Source organism: Carcharodon carcharias, chromosome 4, assembly GCF_017639515.1.
Source record: "Carcharodon carcharias isolate sCarCar2 chromosome 4, sCarCar2.pri, whole genome shotgun sequence".
Taxonomy (NCBI): domain Eukaryota; kingdom Metazoa; phylum Chordata; class Chondrichthyes; order Lamniformes; family Lamnidae; genus Carcharodon; species Carcharodon carcharias.
This window is the reverse complement of record NC_054470.1, coordinates 162,830,189-162,852,537: the sequence shown is the minus strand read 5'-3', so window position 1 is coordinate 162,852,537 and position 22,349 is coordinate 162,830,189. Positions and strand designations below refer to the sequence as shown.

General features: G+C 45.1%; 1 protein-coding gene across 3 annotated transcripts in view; it reads left to right on the top strand.

Moving 5' to 3' along the window:
* The window catches only part of dmgdh (dimethylglycine dehydrogenase), a 168,448-nt gene that overhangs the window by 11,687 nt on the left and 134,412 nt on the right, over positions 1–22,349 (top strand). For 2 of the 3 annotated variants that reach the window (XM_041186942.1, XM_041186941.1), the window contains exons 4-5: positions 1,811–1,975; positions 7,598–7,802. In XM_041186942.1, coding sequence (XP_041042876.1) covers positions 1,811–1,975; positions 7,598–7,802 — 370 coding nt within the window. The remainder of the gene's footprint in view (positions 1–1,810; positions 1,976–7,597; positions 7,803–22,349) is intronic. The other variant, XM_041186943.1, reaches the window with a different exon arrangement.

Here is a 22,349-nt window from a genome sequence, read left to right as displayed (position 1 = left end):
TAGCGACAATCCAGCAAGGTTACAACAAGCACCCATTGACAGTGGAATTCCAAAGGCTTTTAACGCAACTTTTGTTACTGGAACTGCAAACTTCTGCAAAGTGGCTAGAGGTGTTTCCCCAAGCTTGTTTCACACAGTGTACCTTTCAGATATTACACGGCCACACACCCATAGCCTTCCAATCCTTTAAATATATTTCTTCCTCTTTAATCTGTAAATCCCATTGTTCCCACATGTCTTTGGAATTTGCTTTTCTGATAACATAAAAATCTTTCATGTTGTCATTATGGCCAGCACTTTTGGGAACAATCATTATAATAACCTGCTTCATTTATCTTGTTATTTGTAAACATCCTACCATGTCTCTTTGAAAACCAAGCACCTCTCCAGTTATCTTAAAATGCAAATTTCATTCACACCCCATCTGCTGACTTTACCCTAGCTCACTCATTAGCATTTCAAATGCCCTTTTTATACCTAACTCTTTTGATAATTTCCACCTTGCAGCCTGTCCGTCTCTAATCTAATTAAATCAGCCACACAGATAGAGCCATCCACACAGACACAAACATAAGCTTATTTTACAATACCCCACAGTAATATTATGAACAGTAATATTATGAAAAATATGATAGTTTCATGGCACATGAAACATAAAACCAATCCTGCAGATCCATTCCTTTATGTCTTTGGAGATGCAGCACTCTTGGAACTTGTTTGCATTTGGAATATCAGAATGGTTGCCTCTGACAGTGTAAATAGGCTAATAGTGGAACTGCTGAATAAACTGTGGCCAGAATTTTACCCTCCCCACCAGCAGGCTTTTAGGCTGGGTTGGCAGGGGGGTGTGGGGGAACCGTGAAATTGAAGGAACAGGATTCCATAACGGTTCCCGTCCACACCAACCACACAGTGATTTGACGCTGGGGCGGGCAAGACCTTGGACGGGCCATCCACCCTTGCCCCAGTTGAGGCCCTTAAGTGGCAAATTATTGGCCACTTAAGGGCTGATCCCACCCAGCCTCAATCTTTAGGCTGACAGGAGGATTTACCTGGCATGGGGGGACTCCTAAAAATCAATGGAGTTAGTTCTTGGGCGGGAAGGGGTGGTGGGGGGGTGGTGGGTGCCTCCATCAAAAGCTCTCTTATGAAGCTGGGTGTCCCCTTTAAGGTCCGATGGCTTCTGAGCCTCTGCTCCCCCACCTGGCTCTCCCCTGAGACCCCAGTTGCCCCCTTCGCACCTGCCCAGGCCTTTCCTATCCTTCCTGCCTTCGGACCCTTTGAACTTCCCTAGGTCTCCAGTATCTGGACTTAGTCTCATTTCCTGCATTCCCCTCTTGTTGCTCTTGTTGCTGCAGGGACTGGAGAGCTGCTGATCAATCAGATTGACTGGCAACTCTCTAAGTGAGGACTTCCTCCTGATTGAGGGGCAGAAGTCCTGCCGGTGGCCACTTGACACTCATTTGAGTATGAAATGGCTGCGGGGCACTCAGGGTCGGTGGGGATGTATTCCCCACCAACTCTTCAGATAACGGGAAGCGAGACCCCGCCATCCACCATCCTCAAACTTCAGGCCGATTTGTTACAATTGCAGCATGTAAATTCTCAGCTAGTTTTGTGGGGACTTCTAAAACAAACAACAGAGATTGATATTGGGTGCCCTCAGCCAAGTATCTTCAGAAGTTAATAAAAAACAATAAGAAACATTTGGCTGGAGACATTTTGTTAATATTCGCGTCAAAACATTTGAGACATGGCAGAACTAACCACTGAGACATTCTTAGTTGTTGCTTTGGGAACATTTCCACAGGCAGTTGGCTTTCATCAGCCTGGCAGTGTTCGAATTGCTACCACCCCTACTCGAGTGGACGAATTTCATTACCAGATGACGCGGACACATTGGAATACGACACCGCAGTTTTTGATTGGTCCTGAGAAGGTGCAGGAACTCTTCCCTCTGATAAATATTGACAAGGTAAACTGGCACTGGTTGACTTCATATTAGCCAATCGCTTTACTGACGTATTGTTTATTTTCTGTAACCCTTTTACCTTGAACCATTTGTGTTATGAACACAGTTTGCATATTATTGCCAATATTTAGAAAAGCTTTACTTGAAACGATATTTTGCAATGTTTTGTGGAGCGCCTTTCACTTACCCTTTAAGCGGCAATCTTGCTTGTCAGCTCAGTTTTGTTTAAAAAAGTATGTAAATATTTAATACAAACTTTAGCTGCATGGGAGGTAGTGAGCACCTTCCAAGCAAGCAGAATTCCCTCTTATAGTCAGTTTAATTTTGTTCAAATGTCATATACATTACCTCAAGTTTTTTGGAAGTTAGTCCTGTGTACCAATCCTTTTTCTACAAGGTTTTGCCAGTTTCTGCCTGTCTAAGTATCCACAGCTTTATTAAGTTTTTCTTTATAATTGTGTTTATTAAATTATTGCCTTTGGTATTGCATTAGGAAAAATGTTCTTTTGCATTTATTTCTATGATGAACACCCCCACCCCCAGTAGCCCATCACATCATGGGCTGATTTTTATGTGCCCCGGCGGTGGTGTTTCCTGTGGTGAGGGGTGGGGGGGGGGTGGGTGGTGGTTGGAGGCGGGCGGGTACTGAAATCGGTAGCCTGCCCACTGTATTTAAATGAATAATTAAGGGTCAATTTGGCTTGTTATCAAACTTATTGACCCTGATAATAAGCTGTCCATGCCATAAAATGCTTGGTGTGGGCAGCCAGGGTGGGAGTGCAAAGCCCAATTTTGGAACTTAAATGACTAAAGGTCAGGTAGGGAGCTACCCTTTGCTGATTTGCGGGGCACCCCCCTACCCCCTTAGGTCGATTTCCACACCCCCCCCCCCATTCCTTCCTGCTCCCTCCCTTAAACCTCCCCCTCTCCCTCTCCCCCACCTCCCATTCTCCCCACCAAAGCCCCTCTCTCCAAACTACCCTCCCGGCCCAAGACCCTGGACTTAGTCATGCTGGCGACCCATGGGCCTTGATCTCCTTTTCCTTCTACAGTCCTGGTACTGCCACTGACATCTTCCTGGTGCTGCCAGGACTGATGGAGCTGCCGGCCATTTGTTTTGGTCCTGGTTAATAAGCCCCGCATCACTTGGCTGTGGCACGGGTTGGCGTGGAGCATGGCATGTCAGCTCTGTATCGACGTGGTTTCCAGGGAAGGGGGGTTGGTGGGTGCGTCCACACCCATGTATTATTCAGCCTCATAGCTCAATTCTTTGAAATTTGTCCTGTTACTTTTGCTATCAAAACACTCCAAAGATATTCTTCTATGCAGAGGTTAAAAAGGTGGTGACATTTGCTTTTCATTTTGAAGAATGTTAATAAGCTTTGTCCCTGTGAAATTACTGTTTTAAAATGCTAATGTTATTTTCTGTAAAAATACCAGCTTCCAGGGACTAAATTGGATAGCTCCCAAAAGTGTGTGTGTGTGTGTGTGTGTGTGTGTGTGTGTGTGTGTGTGTGTGTGTGTGTGTGTGTGTGTGTGTGTGGCTAGCACCACTCTGAAAGGGAAAGGCCGCGGGAGTGGCAGTACGTGAATTGCTCCTTTGGAGAGCCAGCAGAGTCATGATGGGCCAAATGGCCTTCTTCTGAACTGTAACAATTCTATAATTCTGTTCTGCGATTCACTTAAAGGTACCCTGTACTGCTTAAAACTAGCTTCCATTTCTGAAAGGAGAGCGGCATTGTGGCTGGACCAGGTGCTCAGGGGCTTATCGGGGTAGGCAGGAATGTGGAGTTGAGGTTACAATCAGATCAGCCATGATTTTATTGAATGGCGGAGCAGGCTTGAGGGGCCAAGTGGCCCACTCCTGCTCCTAATTCTTATGTTTGTATGTGCTGAGAGATGTGGTTGAAGATAATCTGATCCTGGAAAGGGTGAAGAATGGCACAGCAGGAGAGAGTTCAGTCTCCAAGATTTTCAGATCCTGCACTGGAGGGCTTGATGGAGGAGATGGAAATGAGAAGGGATGTCCTGTACCCAGAAGGACGACAAAGGCCCTTCAGACACAAAGTCAAATGGCAGTGTCTCCACATAGCCAGGAGTCAAGCCCAGGACCTGGATGCAACGCCCCAAGAAGTTAAATGAGCTCACACAAGTGGTTACAGTCAATGAGTGCGTCTTCATTTGCTATATCCCACCAATTGCACCAGTAGCATCAGCCACTGCCTTAACCACCACACCCCATCACTCACCTGCTAACTATCTCTATCAATCATGCCTCCTATCCAACACTTGTAGGCTTCACTTCACCCCTTGATCAGTCTGAAGGCTCCCTGAATAAGCCCCAAACAAAGTGGGTCACATCATATTAGTTTTCTGCATTCTGCACAGACGTTTTCCTGACTCGTCCACCCAGTAGTTTCAGCAAAGCTGGCGAATAAATCATGTGATTGTAAAATAATGTAATTTCTTTAATTTGTTAACTCCATATGTTGGAGATTACAAAATTTCTGTTAGCAAGAAAAAAATGGCAGCTTTTGGCCTCTCAAAAGTCCCAAAGAAGATGAGGAGTAAAGGAATGATTACCTTTTCAGTGCAGGACCTGGGTTCCCAGCTAGGGAGAAAAAATGATTTTTTTTTCTTTCAACCGAAGGCTTCACAAGACTTTACTAACTCTTTCCACTGGAACAGCACAACGCTTTTCCGATTTTCTCCCAGGCACGTGGACCTGGCACTGCTGTTGTGTCTTTACAGGCACGGGTAATTGTCCTGAATTCTAAAAAAAGCCCTGAAGCCAGTATTTGGGATGGGATTAATGGCCTCTCCAAGCAGCGAATGTCAGTCTCAACTCTGTGCGGGTTTTCCGGCAGAGTGGGAACCCAGCAATGTTTTCATTCTTTCATGGGACGTGGGTGTCGATGGCTAGGCCAGCATTTTTATTGCCCATCCCTAATTGCCTTTGAGAAGGTGCTGGTGAGCTGCTTTCTTGAATCACTACAGTCAGTATGGTGTAGGTACAGCCACAGTATTGTTAGGGAGGGAGTTCTAGGGTTTTGACCCAGCGACATTGAAGGAAAGGCAATATATTTCCAAGTCAGGATGGTGTGTAGCTTGGAGGGGAGCTTGCAAGTGGTGTTGTTCCCATGCATCTGCTGCTCTTGTCTTTCTAGGTGATAGCGGTTGTGGGTTTGGAAGGTGCTGTCGAAAGAGCCTTGGTGAGTTGCTGTAATGCATCTTGTAGATGGTACATACTACTGCCACTGTGCTTTGGTGGCAGAGGGAGTGGACACTGGAAGTGGTGGATGGGGTGCCAATTAAGCGGGCTGCTTTGACTTGGATGTTATCAAGCTTCTTGAGTGTTATTGGAGCTGCACTCATCCAGGCAAGCGGAGAGTATTCCATCACACTCCTGACTTGTACCTTGTAGGTGGAGGACAGGCTTTGGAGTGTCAGGAGATTAGTTACTCTCCGCAGAATTCCCAGCCTCTGACCTGCTCTTCTAGTCACAGTATTTATATGACTAGTCCAGTTCAGTTTCTGGTCAATGGTAACCCCCAGGATGTTGATGGTGGGGGCTTCAGTAATTGTAATGCCATTGAATGTCAAGGGGAGATGGTTGGATTCTCTCTTGTTGGAGATGGTCATTGCCTGACACTTGTGTGGCATGAATGTTACTTGCCACTTATCAGCCCAAGCCTGGATATTGTCCAGACCTTGCTGCATTTGGACATGGACTGCTTCAGTATCTGAGGAGTTGTGAATGGAGCTGAACATTGTGCAATCAGCAGCGAACATCCCCACTTCTGACGATATGATGGAAGGAAGGTTATTGATGAAGCAGCTGAAGATGGTTGGGCCTAGGGCACTACCCTGAGGAACTCCTGCAATGATGTCCTGGAGCTGAGATGATTGACCTCCAACAACCAGAACCATCTTCCTTTGTGCTAGGTATGACTCCAACCAGCGGAGAGTTTTCCCCCTAATTCCCATTGATTTCAGTTTGCTAGCGCTTCTTGATGCCACACTCGGTTAAATGCAGCCTTGATGTCAAGGGCAGTCACTCCCACCTCACCTCTGGAGTGCAGTTCTTTTTCCATATTTGGATTACCACTGTAATGAGGTCAAGAGCTGAGTTGCCCTTGCATTACCCAAACTGAGCTTCAATGAACAGGTTATTGCTAAATAAGTGCTGCTTAATAGCACTGCTGATGACCCCTTCCATTGCTTTGCTGATGATTGAGTGTAGACTGATGGGGCAGTAATTGGCCGGGCTGGACTTTGTCCTGCTTTTTGTGGGCAGGACACACCTGTTCAGTTTTTGGCATTGCTGGGTGGATTCCAGTGTTGTAGCCGTACTGGAACAGCTTGGCTAGGAGTGCGGCAGATTCTGGAGCACAAGTCTTCAGTGTTGTCAGGGCCCATAGACTTTTCAGTATCCAGTGCCTTCAGCCATTTCTTGATATCATGTAGAGTGAATCGAATTGGCTGAAGACTGGCATCTGTGATGCTGGGGACCTCCAGAGGAGGCCGAGAAGGGTAATCCACTCGGCACTTCTGGCTGAAGATTGTTGCAAATGCTTCAGTCTTGTCTTTTGCACTAACGTACAGGGCTCCTCCATCATTGAGGATGGGGATATTTGTGAAGCCTCCTCTCCAGCAAATTATTTAATTGCCCATCACGATTCATGACTGGATGTGGCAGGACTGCAGAGCTTAGATCTGATCTGTTGGTTGCAGGATCAGTTAGCTCTGTCTGTCAGATGCTGCTTTTGCTGTTTGGCATGCAAGTAGTCCTGTGTTGTAGCTTCACTAGGTTGACTCCTCAATTTTAGGCGACAATCAGCAGGAAGTTTACTTGCCCATGTTTAATCTGATGCCATGAGACTTCTTGGGGTCCAGAGTTGATTTTGTGTACTCCCAGGGCAACCCGCTCCTGACTATGTACCACTGTGCTGCCCGCTGTGGTGCGTCCGTCCTATCAGTGATGATGGTTTCAGGAACATTGCCTGTAACGTATGATTCCATGAGTATGACTATGTGAAACAGCTCTCCCAATCTTGGCGCAAGCCCTAGCTGTTAATAAGGAGGACTTTGCAGGATAAACAGGGCTGGGTTTGCCATTGTCATTTCCGGTGCCTTGATAGATGTTGGATGATCCATCTGGTTTCATTCCTTTGTAGTGGTTTGATACAACTGAGTAGCTTAGCCAAATTGGCGTGGTTTTGCAGTAACGTGTAGGCCAGACCAGGCAAGAATGGCAGATTTCCTTCTCTAAAGGGTATTAGTGAATCAGATGGGTTTTTAACGACAACTTATAATGGTTTCACGGTCACTATCACCAAGACTAGCTTTTTAACTTCAGATTAGTAACCGAATTTAAATTCCACCAACTGCCATGGTGGGATTCAAAACCATGTTCCTAGAGCATTAGCCTTGGCATCTGGATTACTAGTCCGGTGACATTACCTCGCCCAAATACTGCTCGCTGTGCCTGTTATGATCTGAGAAAAAGAACTATGTTTGCGTTGCCCTAGTGAATTAAATTTTTTAAGAAAAATCCTACACCTGCTGTGATGTTTATATGTGAAGCATTTTAGATTGATATGACTATGTAACATTTTTCTCTAGGTCCTGGCTGGGTTATATAATCCTGGAGATGGCCACATTGATCCTTATTCTCTCACCATGGCTTTGGCAGCAGGAGCAAGGCACTATGGAGCAGAGCTATATTATCCTGCCACAGTTACAGGCCTTTCATCAAGATCTGATGGGACATGGGATGTAGAAACACCAAATGGAGTTATTCATGCCAACCGAATAGTGAACTGTGCAGGTATGGTACAGTCTCCAAAGAATAATTACAACCTAGAATGTAACCTTGCAAACTGCCATGTTTCACAGTATTCTGTCACACGTTTGTTTAAAATGGCCACATAAGAGAACATGCACCGTTTGCTCATTTGTGTTTGTGTACTGATCTGATAGCAAACAAAATTCTCAAAGTCCTGAAAACCTGTAGGCTACTGATCTTGATGCTCATGTTAGGATGGCTCCACCAGGGACCACCATCTCTAATCCCACTCAAGTATGACCCTGGCAGGCGTCTGCATTAAGAACATATCTTGGATGCCTGCCTTTCCCTGGAGGCCACACAACACAGTGTGTGTTGATGGTTTATTACCTCATCAGAAAGAAGAAAATGTACACCCTCCATCTCTAGTGTGACTATATGAAAAAAATGTCTATCAATGTCTTTGATAGTTCAGTACATGATCCTTGCCTGGCGTTCCAAAGTGAGTCTCACAATCACTACTTGACTGTCTGGTTTGCCTTTTCTAATTGGATGTAGTGGCCACCAATCCTAATCTGGCCTAACCTGCTTTGTGGATAAAGAGATGGGATTGCTCAATATAGGAAGTCCCTTCTCAGTCTGTCTCTATGCCCTCTTTTGAGGTGGATGGAGATTCCACACCAAACGAAATTCTGTGGAAATGCTACAATCCATTCCTGGCCTACTTTCTGACTAGAGATAATGGCGAAGGTGTGTTGGAAAGGCCAAGAATTTTCAATTCTCTTTTTTTGAAATTAGTTATTTTGGAAGAAAATTTTCAGTTATATATTCTCTGTTGATACATCTAATGAAGTCCTTTCATTAATCATGATTTGAAATGGGAAAAGCAAATTAATTGATTTTAAAATTGACTTTACAATGAGTTATGAACAGTGGTCACTTTAATCCACTAATCAGAGCACATTGATATAGTGTCATCATTATTGGCTAAGTGATGTCAACTTGTGGTGGACCATGAGTAAATGTATCCTTATTAATGGGATGTCAGTAATTTTATTTAAATAGATTATTCAGTAACAATTATATTGCAACTTTCCATAATTTTACTTCCTGGCCTTTAATTTTCATTTCAGCACAATGACACACATGTACTTTCCATTGATGTAAATAGGATTGTTTCCAGGGTCCAAAGATGGAATCTTTGTGTCCAGAATGAAAGTCGCCATTTCAGAGAACTAGAGAAAGATATTAAGGAAGAGATAATTCACCTTGTGGTATTACTAATTGCAGCTTAATGGACAGGGTTTTTGCCGCAGTGGGCAGGCGTGGCGGGCGGACCGAGAGTGGCTGCAAAACTGCCCGCCGCCCATGGTCGGGCCTCGATCACGATTTCACACTGAAAGGCGCGCTCAGACCTCAGCGCTGCCGGGATGGGGGCAGGAGGAGCACAAGCGCTGATGTGTGTGCATGCGCGGTGTGCTCAGTGACCCTGTCACATGAGCAGGGACGTGTTAAAAACGAGTTTTAAAAGTTTTTATTTTTTATAATCACTGGCCAAAACCTCATCCCGCCCGTGGATGAGGTTTCACAAAAAATGCAAAATCCGCTTGGCCTATTTGCTTGCTCGTCAACCGTAAGGTTGGACGGGCAGGGAAAAATTCAATTAAATTAATTAATTACCCTACTATATACCTTTCTTCAGTCCAAATGATAATTGTTCACAACAATTCTCTGTTTCCTGTCCTCAACCAACTTTGTATCCATGCTGTCACTATCCCATTTATTTCATGGCATTAAATTTGCTGACAAGCCTATTTTATGACACTTTATAAAATGCCTTTTGGAAGCCCATGTACACCACTTCCACTACCGCGTTATCCTCATCAAGTCTCTCTGTTAACTCATCAAAAAACACAGTCAAGTTCGTTAAACATGATTTGCCCATAACAAATCCATGCTGGCTTTCCTTAATCAATCAACCTTCGTTCAAGTGTTTCTAAAAGCTTTCCTGCCAACAACGTTAAACCGACTGTCCTGTAGATACTGAGCTTATCCTTACACCCTTTTTTTTAAACAAGTGTATAACATTTGCAATTCTCCAGTCCTCTGGCACCAGCCCAGTATCAAGGGAATTGGAAGATTATAGCCAATGCCTCCTCAATGTCCGTCCTTACTTCCCTCGGTATCCAGTCCAGATGACTCATTAACTTTAAGTATGGCCAGCTTTTTTAATACCCCATCTTTATCAATTTTTAGCCGATCCAGTGTCTAAACTACCTATGACTTTCAATATGACTTTGATGATATCTTCTTTCTTGGTAAGGACAGATCCAAAGTACTCACTTACTATTTCAGCCATGCCCTGTGCCTCCAAGTGTAAATCTCTTTTTTGGTTCCTAATTGGTCCAACTCTTCCTTTTACTACCCTTTTACTAATTGTGTGCCGATAGAAGACTTTTTGATCCCCTTTTATGTTAGCTGCCATTCTATTCTCATACCCCTTCTTTGCTGCTCTTACTTCCATTTTTCGTTCCTCCTCTGAACTTTTTATATTTAGCCTGCTGCTCACTTGTATTATCAGCCAGATATTGGCTATAGGCACTCTTTTTCTGCTTCTTCTTACTCCCTATCTCTTTTGTGTGCAATGTGTGCAATGCCACAAGAAATCAACTGGTATAAAATTTTGTGCAAGCTCACACTTTCTGTTGTCACACTTCTATGTCAACAGCTAACATTAAAGTTGCCTGTGTAAACATTTTGAATGGAGATCTTGTATGTAAACGGTTGTCGGTAACAGTCTAGCATCAGGATCTGACCAGTAGGTGGTACCGTGGAGCGAGTATTTAAAGTATCTACCTCCCAGCTTCATTCTCACCTTGCTTATGTAAAATGTTGACAATACCACCACATGGAGATATGCATACACATAGGGCAGAATTTTACACCTCGCGAGCGGGCGCGCTCCCAACCTGATCAGGTGTAAGATAATGTAAGAAGACTTCAGGCGAGTGTCCTGACATCATCCTGCACGTGCACAATCTTCAAATCGGCAGATGCACACAGGTGTTGGAGCCATGTCCGCTATCAATTAAAAGGCCATTTAAGGCCATTAAAAACCCAATTGATCCAGATTTCACGTTGCCCTTGTGATTTTGCGCTTGTCATACGGGCAAACAGGCAGCTGACTTTTTGCAAAACCTCATCCAAGGATGGGATAAAATAGTTCACAGCATTGCCCGCGTGAGCGGTGAGAAGTTTCGGAGATTGTTTGCTGCTAGTTGCTTATTTGAAGTTGACAGCTTTATCTCTGTTCAGAGCTTCATTCTTATCATTTCCAGGCTTCATTTCAGGATCCATTGGTGTCTCCAAGGCCCCCAATGAACTCTGACTGTATAGACCTTTCCAGATATCAGATAGCCTTCTGTTATCCTGGTAGCGGGGATTGTGCTCTCCTCTGGAGGCACCTACTATGAGGAGGAAGAGAGGGGCTGAAGTGAGAGGAGGCCATGTGTCCCAATGCAGCTTGCAGGGGAGTGACGTGTGGGAGGAGAGACGCAGGCACAAGGGGCGCAGGGTCAGCAGGAAGTCCAAGATGGAAGGGGCTGCAGAAGATGCCACTATCCTGCTGCCAGAGTTTACAGGTGGCGATGCAGCTACCTCAATGTCTCCGAGGTGCAATGCCAAAGGAGGCTCCTCCTCTCTGGTAAGACTGTGACTTCCATTGTCATATGATTGGCCCTGAAGTCACCTCCAACTTTGTCGGTGGACACCCCATCCCTGTGGCTCTGAAGGTCACGGTAGCTCTCAACTTCTATGCCTCTGGCTGTTTCCGGGGGTCAGTGGGGGATCTGTGTGGAGCCTCCCAATCAGCTGTCCATAGCTGCATCAAGCTGGTGACAGAAGCTCTGTTCAGGCGGTTAATGATATTTATTCATTTATGTATGGATGAGGCCAGCCAGGCTGAGTGAGCCAGAGGGTTTGCAATGATCGCTGGGTTCCCCCGCATCCAGGGTGCTATCGACTGCACACATGTGGCCATCAAGGTGCGAACGGGTCAGCCGGGTGCCTTCGTCAACAGGAAGGGATTCCACTCCATGAACGTGCAGATAGTGTGTGACCACAAGACGCAGATTCTGAAAGTCTGTGCAAGGTACCCTGGTAGCTGCCATGATGCTTACATCCTCAGACACTCCCAGGTGCCAAAGCCATTCAGTACTCTTGCCTGACTGGATGGATGGCTGCTGGGTGACAAGGGCTATCTGTTGAAGAGGTGGCATATGATGCCTCTCTGCCACCCAAGAACAGAGGCAAAGCAGCAGTATAATAGGCGTCATGCCTCTACTAGGTCGGTGGTAGAGAGGACCATAGGTTTTCTGAAAATGTGCTTCTGATGCGTGGACCGTCCAGGGAGAGCACTACAATACCCTCCCACAGCGGGTGTCACAGATAGTGGTTGCTTGCTGCGCTTTCCACAATCTGGCACTGACAAGGGGGGACCCACTGGAGGAAGAGGTTCTTGAGGTGGCTCCACAGGCCACAGATGATGAATCCAGTAGTGAGTCAGAAGAGGAGAATGGTGAGGGCATGGAGGCAGACCTTCAGGAAGGGAGGGTATTGGATCCAATGCCCTTTGCTGAGGCTAAAGGATCCGGGTTGCATGCTTTGATAGGGGTGACCGAGTCGGTACAGAGACAGAGAACATCAAGAGGTGGTTGTTAGAATAAACAAATGCTGTTTATTTACAAACTGAACTTTACAACTATACTTGTGTGCTCATAACATAAAACTCTGTCTTCACTCATCAGTGACTAAATCAAGACATAGAGGTAGCCCCTGCTACTCTGCTTTTGAACAATAAGATCATGTAACCTTACATTACAATACTTGTCTTAAAGGCATATTACATCTCAGATTACTACACAGGGACACCAGGGATGCCTTGATCCAATGCTGCTCCCAGGCTTTCGTCATCAGGTGTGGTGGCCTTCTCCTTCCATCCCTTAGAACGAGGGTGTCCGTCCTGGCAACCACCTCCTCCAGGAGGACCGTGAGGCACTCATCCGAAAACTGGGGGGCCAAGTGCCCACCCGACCTGCCCTCCCGCCTGGCATCTCCAGCCGCACTCGATGCCATAACTTCACCGTTCACAACTTCCCTGGCAGCCTTCAAGGAGCTGCCTGTGCCCTTTTTAAACCGGCTGTTGGGTCGCACTTGGATCTAGCGGCTGACAGGCCCCTGCCCCTGCCAGCCCCTTCCTGACCATTGGGAAGATGTGTTTCACACTGGGCGGCGCCTAATTGGCCAGCCAGCGTGAAATCACTGGCGGTGACCCATTTCTTGATCAGTTGTGGGCCTGCCGATCACTCCCGCCCGCCAAGTGTAAATTCAGGCTATATGCTCTACTCTAAAATATGTACCCTACTCCCAGCTATCCCATCACATGTCAGCATCAACTTAAATCGCTGAATCCTTGAAAGTATGCCTAGCAGATCTAGTGTACGCATGTTGCAGGATTCCGAATGATTAGCCGATTTTCACATGCAACACAAATGTCTGGCAGCCTTGCGAGGACTCCAGGCCAACCCAGACCTACATACCTGTAAACCTGACAAAGGGACTGGAATAGTCATCCTTAACAAGCGTGACTATATCAGCAAAAAGCATGCCATTCTTAATGATGGGTCCAAATTCACATCTGTTGGATCTGCCGTTTGGCATGACCGGACAGCCTTGCTCGAAAGCATGATAAAAAAATGCTTGTTGGACTTGTATAGGAGCAATGAGCTGCCCACTGGTGTATTTGATAGGATTCATCCTCTCGGCTCACTGTGTCCGTGTATGTATGGGCTGACTAAGACACACAAAAATGATGTCCCTTTATGTCCTATCTTATCTATGACCATTCTCAACGACAGGAATTGGCTAAGTGGTTAGGCGACATGCTACAATCAGATTTGGGCAAATTTTTAAATGCTCTTTTGACATTGCTAGCTAGGAAGCCATAGACATTTGCACTTCGGCACTATACCATGACAATCTAGACCCGCTGCCATTGTGTGAATCAGTATTCATTGAATTTATGAACTCAGCGACTCACGCAGTTGAGTTCAGTTTTAATGACACCATGTTTGCCTGAATTGATGGCGTTGCCATGAGATCCCCTCTAGGCCCAGCTCTCAGAAACATCTTTTGTTGGGTTCCAAGAGAAATGGGTCTTCAATGGAATGACACTTAACCTCCTACCCCTCGCATATTTCTGATGTGTAGATGAAATGTTTGCCAAATCAGTAGCTGCGTGTAAAAATTTCCTTATGCACCTTAATGGACTCCATCCTACACACAAATTCACCTTTGAAATGGAGCAGTCAAATGAGGTCCCTTTCTTTGATGTGCTAGTTGAGAAATCTGCCAGGGGGTTCTCTACTACCATCTACTGCAAGCATACCTTCACTGGTCAATATATGGGTTGGGATTCCTGCAGTTCCACACGCTATAAGATTGGCCTTATTGGCAACTTCGTAAATAGGCCCTGAGCCATTTTCTCAATGTGCAAGCTTGATGCTGAAATAGGGACATCAAAACCATCCTGCGAGATGATGGCTATGTTGATCAGATCATTGCTCCCCTGTGTATTGTTCAAACTCATGAATGGGCCTAAGGCCAACACTTTCCATCCCAAAAAGTGTCTAGTCTACCTCAGATCACCCTGGAAGGGCAAGGTATCTCAAAAATTTGAGCAACAGGTGAAGCTAGCTGTTTCACGTTGCTACTACGCAGTAGCAACACACAAGTGTTCTCCACTAACAGGATGCTCCCGTCAAGCCAAAAAGACGTTTTGCCTATCCCATAAATGAGTCATGTGGGCAAATGAATTTTAGTGCCGGACTGCTGCTAGCCATGTAGGCTGTACATCCCAAAGACTGGTGATCGAATCAAACAGCATGTCCCTTTGGCTATTCGCAACAGGCAGGGTACTGACTGTACCCAACAAGCCCATGCTTGAAAAATTCAAAACATAGTGTCCAACATTAGGTGTAATTTTGTGATTAGATAACATTTGCTAAACAATCCTGAGTGCGCTAAGAATTACACTGATAACCTATTTAAGATTATCAGTCGGGCTTGCAGTGTGGCTAACTTGCATGCTAGAGCCCTGTCCTTTGCAGGCATTGCGCCATTTTCAACTAAACAAAATGAGCCATTCTCTGGTTCATTCCCCAGGGCAATGCCTTGACCAATCAGTGCCACTCTGCCTGGTTTGAATTTAAACAAAGCTTGGCAGTTAGCTGTCAGTTATCAGTTAACCGGTGCATTCTCCATGGCAACAATTCTACCAATCAGAGTCCACTTGCCAACCGATCAGTACTCTCTTCTCATGCAGTATAAATTGTTGTTCCCTTTACATTCGGTATTCTTGTGAATTGTCCTGATGAGTGCAAGATGAAAAGTTTCGACAATGTCTTTTTTCAGCAATACTCATGTTCTATACTACCAAATGATTAAATTATATATAATAAAATACTTATGCTTGTGAAAACTGAAATTAAAAACAACTAAACATGAACACAGAACAATATTTATTTAACACTGGATATAGTACTTTCTGAACTAGGGTAATCATGTCTGTTTCCATGAACCCCTTTTCTAAAGTTAGTTTGTACTATGCTCCTTGCCCAATCAATTGCCAAGGTGGTGATCTAGAATCACTGATGATATTATATTGGGACAGTTGAGTTCAAGAAGGCAGCTAAGGACCTTATAAATGATTATGATAAAATATTTGTGGCTGGAATAGTCAGAAACAAAGAAAGAACAAGTTGCATTTATATTGTGCCTTTATGTTCCCAGGATGTTAGCTGAGTTTTATAAACAATGACAGCAATGACAAGTTATATTTACACAGCACCTCTAGCATTGTAAAACCTCCCAAGGCGCTTTACAGGAATGCAATTAAATAAAATTTGAAACTGAGCCGCATAAGGAGATATTAGAACAGGTGACCAGAAACTTGTTCCAAAAAATAGGCTTTTAAGGGCAGGGTCATGTTTAAGGCTGAGTTAGATAGATTCTTGACTGACAAAGCGAATAGGGGATAGACAGGAAAGTAGAGGCCACAATCAGATCAACCATGATCTTATCAAATGGAAGAGTAGGTTTGACGGGCTGAATGGCCTACTCCTGCACCTGATTCAAATGTTCTTATGCTTTAAAGGTGGTAAGAGAGGAAGAGAAGCAGAAAGGTTTGGGTAGAGAGTTCCAGAGTTTATGGGCAAGGAAAATGAAGGTATGTCCACCAATGGTGGAGCAATTAAAATTGGGGCTATTCCAATTGGAGGACTTTGGATATCTCCGAGGATTGTAGGGCTGGAGGATATTACAGAGGTTAGGAGGAATGAGACCCCAGAGGGATTTGAAAACAAGGATGAGAATTTTAAAATCGAGGTTTTCCTTCAATGAGAGCCTGTGTAGGTCAGCAAGCACAAGGATGGTGGGCGAAGGGAAATTGGTGTGAGTTAGGAAACAGGCAGCTGAGTTTTGGATGACCTCATGTTTATGAAGGCTAGAACATCAGTTGGAATAGGCAAGTCTAGAGGTGACAAAGGCATGGATAAGAGTTTTGGCAGCAGATGAGCTGAGGCAGGGTGGATTCGGGTGATGTTTTGGAAGTGGAAATGTGTGGTCTTAGTGATGGTGATCAGAAAATGTGACACCAAGATTGCGAACAGTCTGATTCAGTCTCTGACAATTGCCAGGGAGTTGGTGGCTACAGAACCAAGTTTGTGATGGTGTCCAAAGGCAATGGCTTTAGTCTTCCCATTATTTAGTTGGAGGAAATTTCTGCTTGCCCCAACAACAGAAGGGTTGAGAGAGGTGATGGTGAGGTAGAGCTGGATGTCCTCAGTGTACACATGGAAACAGACACTGTGTTTTCAGATGAAGCTCCCAAGGAACAGTATGTAGATGAGAACTAGGGGAGGGGCCAAGGATAGATCCTTGGTAGACACTAGAGGTAACAGTGCGAGAATGGAAAGAAAAGCCATTGCCAATGATTCTCTAGTTACTGTTAGATATATTGAAATGGAACTGAACAAGTGCAATCCCATCCAGCTGAGCAACAGTGGAGGGATGTAGTAAAAGGATGGTGTAGTCAATTGTGTCAAAGGTTGTAGACAGGCCAAGAAGGACTAGGAATGATGCCTTTATCACAGTCACATACGGTGTCATTGAGATTTTGATTAGAGCTGTTTTGGTACTGTGGCTGGGGTGGAAGCTGATTGGATGGATTCAACAATCAAGTTCCAGGAAAAATGGGCACGGATTTAGGAGGAGACAGCACATTCAAGGGCTTTGGATTGGAAAGTGAGTTTAGAGATGGGGTGGTAGTTTACAAGGATGGAGGGGTCAAGTGTTGTTGTTTTGAGGGGAAGGGTGCAGATTTCAAAGAGAGAATGACAGTACCTGAGGATGTCTGAAATAACAAACAATAACAATATCAGCTAACATGGAAGTCAAGAGGGAAGTTGGGTGTTCAGCAATTTAGTGGGAATAGGATTAAGGAAGCAGGAAGTGGATCGCATATGTTAATTCTGTATGAATTGTGCTTAATTGTATGCAGGTGGTGGGCATTAACTGGGGATTCACTTGAGCCCCTATAAATAGACATAGACTAAAAATGTAGTTTTTGGGTTAGGATGCTTATGCTGTGTAACTTATCAAATAAATAGACAAGTGTGTAAACATTGGCCCCAGTTATAAGCTTCACCAACTGTCTTTCTGGAATAGAAAATCATGGACAGTATGAATTTGGAGAGGGCTAGGGATGCAAGTTCAGGGCTAGGGCGGGGGGTGGGGATGTCCTTCAAGGAGACTTGGCCCATTCGGCTGGAGGAAGTAAGGGAAGCAGCAGAGGCACCTGAGGCAATGGTCTCAATCTTAGTGTCAAAGAAGTCTGTGAGCTCCTCATGTTTGTTGGAGGTGAGGTTGGAGGAGACAGGGGTACCAGGGTAATGACCAGAGTGAGAGTGAGTAATGTTTTTAATGGGGATTAGGGCATCAAATGTGGAGCTGAGGGAGTAGTTGAGCAGAATGGTAGCTGCAGGAATGTCTTGATGGAGAATGGGATGCTTCACATAGAGCTTTGTTATGGTCAAGCCTGGAGGTAACAGCGGATGGGCTGAGGCAGTGTTATAGATGTAGAAGTATGTGGTCTTTCTGATAGGGATTATGTGTGGTTAGAGGGCCAACATCAGGTCAAGTGGGATGCCGAAATTGTGAACAGCCTGATTCAGTCTGAGACAGTGGCTTACAAAAGGGGAAAGGTGGTGAAGGTACAGATTTATGGCATTGGATGAAAGGTGTTGGAGGAGGATGGTGTGATCGATCATGTTAAAAGCTGCAGAGAAGTTAAGGATAATGAGGAGGGATAATGCACCATGGCTATAAGATGATGTGGCCTTTTCAGTTGGGACATGAAGGAACCTTACTGGAGAGATTTATATATAGTTACAAGAAGCATTAGCACAAATTTGGGAGGTGATAGCATACTCAATAGCTTTGGAAAGGTTGGAGATGATAGTTTGAAAGTGCAGAGCAGTTAAAGCGGACTTTTTGAAGAGAATGATGATGATGATAGTTTTGAAGAGGGGAGAGACAGTAACTGAGAAGAGGAAACCATTCACCATGAGGTCAGGAAGGGAAGTTGGGTGATCAACAGTTTACTACGAATGTGGTCAAGTGAGGAGGAGATGGGCCACATGGCCAAGGTGAGCAGTGAACGGAAAGAAACTAGAGAAAGACATGGGGCAGAATATTACAGGGGGGTGGGTGGGGTGTGGATATCTTGTACCCCCCCTCCCTGAAGCAAAGTTGTCATGGAGCTGACCCATTCCAACCAGCCTACCCCTCAGCCATAACACGCTGTGGAAGGGCTAAATAGGAGCAAGTGTGGGACTTTGGCCCCTCACTGGGGAGGCAGTCCCAGTTGGCCAGCAGCTCCATCAGTCCCGGCGGCGCCAAGAGCTCAGTAATGCTTGCTGTTGGAACAACAGCTAGAAGGAGTCAGCCCAATGGATCCTGGAGCCGGGTAAGTTCGGGGTCTTGGGCAGGGAGGGTTTGGGGGAGTGGGTTGGTGTGTTTAATGAAGCAGGCAGATAGGTAGAAAGTGGGAGTTTCTATTTTGGAGTGGGGGCTACCTCCATCTGCAAAGGGCGGCTCCCGAAAATAGTACCCACCTTCCTTCCTGCCCTTTGAAAAAATCTTTCTAAAAAGCGGCCTGCCCACTCCTGCCAGACTGCCCATGCCAACCGTTTAATGGCGTGGGTGGTGTTGTATGTTTTATATCCAGTAGGTCTCACAAAGAGATCCTGAGTCTTGTATGATTGAACACTAAGAGTTTATTGAAAACATAGAACTATGTACATATACACTGTGTATAGCCCAAGCTATGAGCTAACTCCATGCTTGCTTCTACACAGGTCTCTGTCCAGTCCACAACTGACTCTAGTCTCAGTTCATGTGTCTCCTTACATCAACCTGTGGGCATTAATGTTTCCCAGTCCCACATCAACCCTTGCTATGCCAGATACCCTTATACTACAGACAGCGTATTATCAAGATCAATTGGCTTGATCATATGCCCAATGACCCTTGATTATTGATTTAAATATGGTACGGGGCTGCTGATTTTGGTGCCAATCCCCCATATTATGGGGGTGAGCTCAGGGGTGGACAGGAAGGTGGTGGGGTGGGCACCCGCCCTATTTTACGTGATCCCTCTCCCGCTGCCGAAAACACGCCTGACTAAAGTGCAGTCCATGGGTCCTGGGCTAAGGCAGTGGGTGTCAGGGAACCTGGGGGAGATTTGGCTTGGTACGAAAGGAGGAGAATGGGAGACTGCTGAAAGCATGGCTTCAAAATTAGTAACAAAAATGCCTTTGAGCTCCTCACACATGTCTTTGGAGGTGAATATGAATGGAGCAAGGGAGAGGAGTTGATAGTACAAAAAGCCACAAGACTTTCTGGTATTCCAGAACAGAAGGCAGTGTCCGCAGAGGAGAGTGATGCTCGATAGCGCTTGATGTGTTCTAGCCAGATTTGGTGATTATTGTCTATTTGTGGCAATACGGATGGATAAGGCCATAAAGAGTATGGACAAAACACTGAATTTAATTTCTAGAGCTGTGAATTATAAAAGCAGGGAGGTAATGTTGACTTATGATAAAATCTTGGTTAACTAAGGTTGAAGGACCGGGTGCAGCTGACCTCTATTAATTAGTCTGCAACAGACCCAGATATGGGAGGAGGACAATCCTGACAATGGAAAACTTTGGAAGCCATAGGTCCAAATTCACCTCTTCCTCCCAAGATGCTATTTTTCATGTACCAAATTACTGATATACTGTATCCCAAAATATTATTCTCAAGTATAGAGAATACAAGTTAAAAACGAGAAATGGGATGCGTGCACCGCTGGCTGGGCCAGCATTTATTGCCCATCCCTAATTGCCCTTGAGAAGTGGTGAGCTGCTTTCTTGAACCGCTGCAGAACAAATCAAGAACTTTTTAACCCAAAGGTTGTTAAATGAGTCATCTGGCAGGATCTTTGAATACATAGGATCAAAACACAATTGTTTCCTGAAGAGAGTAAGGATTGCCGAATATGATGAGCAGAAAGGTTTCTGGTTTAGTCTATCAGAAAAGGACAGACTTGTTTAGGCTTCATGGTCTTTTCCCATTCCTAGAAATATTATCACAGAGATAAAACTATTGTAAGCAAGGTCCGTTCAGATAGTAATCATTCTATGTGAAGAAATCTTGATGATATCAGTTTTGAACTTGGCTTTTACCAGTTTATATCTGTGTTCCTCTAATGCTTGCAATTTAACTTCAAATACCATCACAGGTTTATTTGTTTCTATTCCACTCAATATCTTACACAGTTTTTCTAATGTCCCATCTAAGTTTTTTAATTTTTCAATCTAAAGCAGTCCTTTGACGCCAGAAATCAGTCAGTTGGCCCTTTTAGCATCATCTCCAAACTTTGGCTGTTACTTGTAGGCCAAAGTGGTTAGAATTGTGTGAACTGGCCTCAGACTCTTGCAAGACTTCCCAAGGATGCTAAGTGAAAAGTTAATTTTATTATACTCGGGGCCCAATCGTGGGCGGCAGTCCATTGCGCAATTGCTCCCGGGCCCATTCACTGTGCTCGCCCGACGACCTCAAAATTCAGTCCATAATCTCTGTACAGATGAGTAAATAACTGCCCTACTTTCCTTAGAAGACTGAAGATGTTCCAGTGGGAGGCAGTGGCACAGGGGATTGTCACTGGACTGGTAATCCAGAGACCCAGGGTAATGCTCTGGGGACCCAGGTTTAAATCCCAGTTTGAATTCAATAAAAATCTGGAATTAAACCATTGCCGATTTTTGTAAAAACTCATCTGGTTCACTAATACGCTGGTATCCGCTTGGCAGTGTGCAAAATTGCCCAGGCATGTCCTGTACATGAAAGCAGGAAAATCCAACCCAGCCAATTATCACGTCATCAGTCTACTCTTGCTCATTAGTAAAGTATTGGAAGGGGTCTACATTGTTATCAAGTCGCACTTGCTTAGCAATAACCTGCTCACTGATGCTCAGTTGCGTTCTGCCAGGGTCACTCAGCTCCTGACCTCACTACAGCCTTGGTTCAAACAAAAGAGCTGAACTCCTCAAGGTGAGGTGAGAATGACTGCCCTTGACATCAAGGCAGCATTTGACTGAGTGTGACAACAAGGAGCCCTAGCAAAACTGGGATCAATGGGAATCAGGGGGAAATCTCTCTGCTGACTGGAGGGATTCCTAGCACAAAGGAAGATGGTTGTGGTTGTTGGAGATCAATCGTCTGTGTTCCAGGACATCACTGCAGGTGTTCCTCAGGATAGTATCCTAGGCCCAAGCATTTTCAGTTGCTTCATCGATGGCCTTCTCTTCACCATAAGGTCAGAAGTGGGGATGTTCACTGATGATTGCACAATGTTCAGCACCACTCGCAACTCCTCAGATACTGAAGCAGTCTATGTCAAAACGCAACAAGGTTTGGACAATATCCAGGCTTGGGCTGACAAGTGGCAAGTAACATTCGCACCACAGAAGTGCCAGGCAACGACCTGCATTCTTTCCAACAAGAGAGAATCCAACCATCTCCCCTTGACATTCAATGGCACTACCATCACTGAATCGCCCACTATCACATCCTAGGGATTGCCACTGACCAGAAACTAAACAAGACTAGCGATATAAATACTGTGGCTACAAGAGGAGGTTAGAGGCTAGGAATCCTGTGGTGGGTAACCTACCTCCTAACTCCCCAAAGCCTGTCCACCATCTACAAGTCAGTTGTGTGATGGAATACGCTCCACTTGCCTGGATGAATGCAACTCCAACAACACTCAAGAAGCTTGACACCATCCAGGACAAAGTAGTCCACTTGATTGGCACCACACCCACAAACATTCACTCCCTCCACCATCGACGCACAGTAGCAGCAGTGTGTACCATCTACAAGATGCACTGCAGCAACTCACCAAACCTCCTTAGACAGCACTATCCA